We start from the raw sequence: 5148 nt of genomic DNA on the forward strand, positions 1-5148 counted from the left end.
TAGAGAACAGCACTGCTCTACATTCTGTGCGTGTGTGTATGCGTGTCCGTCCGTCCTTATTTAAATGTCACACAAATGAAGACAAGTACATGGTGAGGTCTACATGACGGAGTTTGTTCATCTTTCTGTGAATCATTCTCATGTAACAAGGACACATGGCCAACAAGTCACGTGAAGGGTTGGAGTGGTGGAAGCACTCGGTGTGCACGTGCTCATGACAAGCTTGTAAAAACTGTGGCTGCAGACGCTAATGTCAACAGAGACAACATTCCCTGAGCGTGCGCAGGTTGCAGCAGTGTCGCTGGTGGACATACACAACCTCTATCTTCCTGTTTGACTTTGCCTTGGCAATTGATTTTAGTCAAGTCAGCTCTTTGTTATGTGACTTCTCGATGTGTCATTACTTAAGATGAAAGATCGATGGGTGATCAAAGACGTTGACATCCCTCCCAACCACAGGTCTCCCTCTCCCCCCACATCCAGTCTTTCAGTTGTCCGACAGTATATTAGGCTTTAGTACTAGATTAACACATGTACTAGAGCTTAGTACTACTGGCTGAACTAGATTTTACCAGATGTACTATGTTTTAGTGTGTTTACATAAAGTCATTAACTTTACCGACCACTCCACGCATTGCCCAAGTGCTAATGTGATTTTTCCTAATGGACTTTTACTAGTTGCCTAATATACTGACAGTGTGGTTCTCGACCTGGTCTGGTCTGCAGGTCACATTCCATCTCATCCTCGTGTCCTAGTTCATCGTTCCTGCTTGCTGAACCCTCGAGCAAAGTGTTTACACAGATCCGCACCCGCACAGGTCGGGGCGAAATGCTGAGGTCAGCCCCTGGGGGCGAGTTGACGCCATTGTCCATTACTTTGGCTCTTTAACGGTTGACGCTGTCGACGATCGATGGCGAGGCTGTCGTCTGCGTCCACTAATGTAACTACGCCGTCCATTTCTGCCCAAACTGGTCGGGTGGCTGTAGGAACTGTGGGCTCGTGATCTTTTCTCACGGCACGTGTTTTCTGGTCACGTGTTTGGTGTGGCATGGTCGCAATTTTTGTATAACACAATCTGAATTTCATAAACTGAGATCTTCACAGCTTTAGCACTTCAGACAACTTTTCTCTGGCACAGAGCACACTCCAAGAAGCAACTAATTTTAAATAAATAGAAAGTGGTGTAGCCTGGAAGGACAGGTGAGAGAATCAAAGACAGAAAGTATCGAAGCTAGTCTGGTGGTGCGAGAGTACTGACCTAGTTTCAAATGTTATATAAGGAGTCTGGCATTATATAAGTTTAAAAAAAATAGACCATCAGAGCCCCCCTCCCTTCCTAAACAACTGCGACTGTCAACTGGTCGCATGGCAGCTGCTGGAATCATTCGCGAAGCACGAGGTCCGCGGCTATAAAACGTTCAGACGCACGTGACAAGACCAAACTGAGGTCCACAAATTGTAGAGACATGCAGACAGTATCGGGAGTCAGTGAGTCTGGACAAACTTCGAAGACAGAGATAAAAGAGGCGAATCAAATACTTGGAGAATCCATTCCAGTTTGGAAATCAACTCAGAAAATTCTACAACTGAACAGAACATGTGTTTATGTTTTCTTATCCAGTGAAACATAGGCGAGCGTTCGAAAACAGAACTTGTTTGTCTTTCCCATGCAAATCAGGACAGTTTTGAAATCTGAGAAGTGCAGTGGAAAAAATGTGTAGAGAAATCATAAAGGTGCTTCTTAACAAAATGAATACGAGGAACGTTTGTCAAGGTTTGCCAAGGTGTTTACGTGGCAGTTCTACAAAGTGTTCACATGAAAATTAGAGAAAAAAAATCGGTCAAAAGTGCTTGTCTATGCCGGCAAAAAGATCTTTAAAGGACTTGAAAGAGAAAACTTGTACTGGAACCATTTCTTTTCGGTCGAGCACCTGTGTACCAATCACCCCTTACACCAAGAGGAGGAGGCGTGTAGACGTCGCCATTGTGGACTTGAGGATAACATACTTGTCATGAAGATACTCATACCTTGTGTCATTATATGCACTGTGAAATTATCTGGAATGATCTGGAAGAAAATTCTCTCACAAGAAAGCGACTTAAGTACAGTGCACTAAATCACCTTTTTCCACCATACCGAGATGGCTGCAACCGCAGAAACTCCGCATTTCTACCTAGCTAACCCTGCGTACACCGAGATGGGTAGTAAGTCAGAAGCCCGGTCTAGTCCAGACTTTACTTACCCTGCCTATCACACTGACTCGGGGGTCGTGTTTAATGTGCTGTACTACGGGGTCGTCATACCCGTGAGCTATGTAGGAAACCTGTTCACCTACATCATCGTCTGCAAGATGCTGCGCTACCGCGACTCCACGGCCGACGTGTTGGTGGGCGGCTTGGCGCTCAACGACGTCCTCACGGCGGTCATCGTCTTCACACCGGTGAGTGGCCTACCTTTGCTTCATGGCTACTATTAGGTGACCTCCCTCTCCTCAACATCATTTCCTACCTTTGGATGTGTTTTGTTTGCGTGCTTGTGAGTGCGTTTATTCAATAGCAAACTGATAAACCTCAGTAAGCAGTAATAAAAGTCGTTGTCTAGTTATACCCCGGTCTTGTTTAGGCTCTCATTTCGGCCGTGAGAGGGCGCTACTTTGGCAGCCGCGTGATGTGCGAGTTCAGTGCTGTGACTACCACGTGGTACATCTACACTACCTTCGCCATCCTCGTCCTCATCAACGTGGAGCGCTGGGTGGCCATCACCAAGCCGTTCTTCTACAAGAGGCTGGGCGTGACCAGCTCCAAGCTCAAGTTCCTCATCGCCATGGAGGGTCTCTTCTGTCTGCTGCTCGCCTCCATGCCGCTGTTTAGGTATCTCCATTTGTTAATAAGCTAAGGATAGTGCTTTGTTGTTGTTTTTTGTTGTTGTTGTTGTTTGTGTGAGGTTTTTTGTTTGTTTGTTTGTTTGTTTGTTTTGGTTACCTTGTCACCTGGTTTAATTAAGTTTCAGAACGGTTAGACATTTTGAACTCTTTTCCTTTGGATCAAAAGTCGTGACCGATGTTTGTTAGAATTTTCTACACAAATCTCAACCTTTGAATATCTATCCTTCTACATTGTCTCGTCCCATTTCTCATTACTATTTTCTCACAGTACCTTTTTTGCAATATATCAGATATCCTGTCACCTTGAAAGCTGGCTGGTACTGCGCCTTAGTCAGCCCTCGCTACGTCACTTCCGTTCTCTTCGTGCACACAAACGACACAGTGAACAATACTTTCGTCGACCGTAACGACTTGACGATTGAATACAACGACTCTGCACAGGAGACCCTGGCCATCAAGGGGACCTTCCTTCTGTTCGGCATCGCTCTTCTCGTCGCCTGTAACGCCAGCATCGCCTTCGAGCTGCACAAGCGGCCATTTCGAGACGCCGCGTCACGTGAGATGGACCGGAAGTTTGCATGCATCATGGGGGTCGTGGCTGTCCTTTTTCTGCTCACGTGGTTTCCAAATCTCGTTAGTATTTTGCCTGGTTTGGAAATCTCTTGTGAATTTTATATGTAACGAGTGAAGGAGATAGTGGAGGGCTGAGAGGGCACATACCAGGGCACGTTGTGTGGTTAAGGTTGTTGTGAAAACACTCGTTAGCAGAAGTCGTTTTTATCTCTCAGTTACTTGTATTGTTAACCTGACAATGTTGTAAAGGTAGACAGACTTCCGGTATAGACTGGTGAGTTATTAACAGACTTCTGGACTGTCTTCTCGTATACTGTTGGTATTTATTACTAATGTCTAACCTGTCTACCTGTGTACGTTTGGCAGTGTTAACAGACGTTTATGTTTGTCAGGTGCATCGCTAACAAATGTCTACATTCTCATGTTGCAAAGATTTGACAGATTGTAAACTAGATATTTCTATTGTCTACCTGTACAGCTGTAATGAAACCTTTAGAAGATGTAGATATATCTGTGTGTTGCTAGTGTATTGTTAACATGTCTATATTGTTTACCTTACTATTTTTATCTTCACGACATGTTTACATTGCAGGCTGCCCATGTAGCGTGTCTTCACCAGTCCCAGGTGTGTGCGGAGTTCGAGTTCTGGGCCATGCGCATCGTAAACGTCGGGGTGGCTGTGAACCCGTTTGTGTACGGCGTGATGAAGACCACGTACAGACGCGGGTACCTGTACCTGGCGCGCATTACGCTCCATTACATCTCCTGCACCCTGATCCCCAAGCCACCCTGTGAGTGGAGCGGATGCACGGAAGTACACGTGGATCCACATTTGTGGTCTTGTTGCCTCCCCCTCCCACATCTCTCCTTTTCATATATATATATGTGTGTGTATATACAAGTGCTTGTGTGTGAGAGAGAGAGAGAGAAAGTGAGTTTTAAACTATTCCTCTCGACCCAGTTAAAAAAAATTCCCACAAAGCATTTAAAGAAAAGTTCGTTAACTGAGCAGCCAGATATAAAATATATATTTATGTATCAGACGGGGAAGAAATCTTCGACATGCGGCAGCGAATAGGACTGGACGGCGCCCAGAGTCGGAGTTCCAGCACACGTCAGCGTCAGGACGATATCACAGAGAGGCTCAAGATTAACAACGACGACAGCAGCAGCAGCAGCACGCAGCAGCCAAGTGGCGCCCCCTTACACGAGTCACGTCAGACGCCGCCACCCGGCACAACCTGCTCGCCGCCGCGGCAAAGCCCTCCGTCATGCGTCACGAGGTCTGCAAGGAACTTACCTCATGAACTCTGCCACGTGTAGGCGCACACCTGGCGTTGGACACTTTCCGCAGGCCTTGATGACGTCAGAATATGCTACAGGAGACTAGGGCTTGTTGTGCAACAGTGCAAGAGGGACCTACGTCAGAGTAACACAACATTACGTCATCGGGACGTCATCAACTGACGACCACACCGTGAAAAGAACAGTCTCCGAATCTTGGACTACGTCATTACAGTGTCGCAAATGGGGTATTTGACGTCATCAGTGAGCTCGTCCCGAATGGTCCCATGTTGCGAAGGGACTGACTCGTCTGGGATTACGTCATCAGACCGTCTCAAGATGGAAACTGTAACGCAGTGACGTATGAATAGGGGAAGGGGGACAAGATACTGATGTGACAAGAAT

General features: G+C 46.4%; 1 protein-coding gene across 1 annotated transcript; it reads left to right on the forward strand.

The window, feature by feature from the left end:
- Positions 1 to 2142: 2142 nt before the first annotated feature.
- On the forward strand, positions 2143 to 4802 carry LOC112577328 (prostaglandin E2 receptor EP4 subtype-like). Its single transcript, XM_025260384.1, has 5 exons — positions 2143 to 2442; positions 2625 to 2872; positions 3177 to 3519; positions 4052 to 4250; positions 4502 to 4802. Exons 1-5 carry the CDS (start codon positions 2143 to 2145, stop codon positions 4780 to 4782), a joined length of 1371 nt encoding a protein of 456 aa, XP_025116169.1. The 3' UTR covers positions 4783 to 4802.
- The last annotated feature ends 346 nt before the right edge of the window (positions 4803 to 5148 follow it).

The sequence above is a fragment of the Pomacea canaliculata genome, linkage group LG12 (genome assembly GCF_003073045.1).
Source record: "Pomacea canaliculata isolate SZHN2017 linkage group LG12, ASM307304v1, whole genome shotgun sequence".
Classification (NCBI taxonomy): domain Eukaryota; kingdom Metazoa; phylum Mollusca; class Gastropoda; order Architaenioglossa; family Ampullariidae; genus Pomacea; species Pomacea canaliculata.

What these genes read in the sequence shown, in the direction of transcription:
- LOC112577328 (XM_025260384.1), top strand. Translation starts at nt 2,143, where the DNA reads ATGGCTGCAACCGCAGAAACTCCGCATTTCTACCTAGCTAACCCTGCG. An exon ending in GCCTCCATGCCGCTGTTTAG is followed by an intron (nt 2,873 to 3,176) that starts GTATCTCCATTT and finishes GCAATATATCAG; the next exon opens with ATATCCTGTCACCTTGAAAG. An exon ending in CCTGATCCCCAAGCCACCCT is followed by an intron (nt 4,251 to 4,501) that starts GTGAGTGGAGCG and finishes TTTATGTATCAG; the next exon opens with ACGGGGAAGAAATCTTCGAC.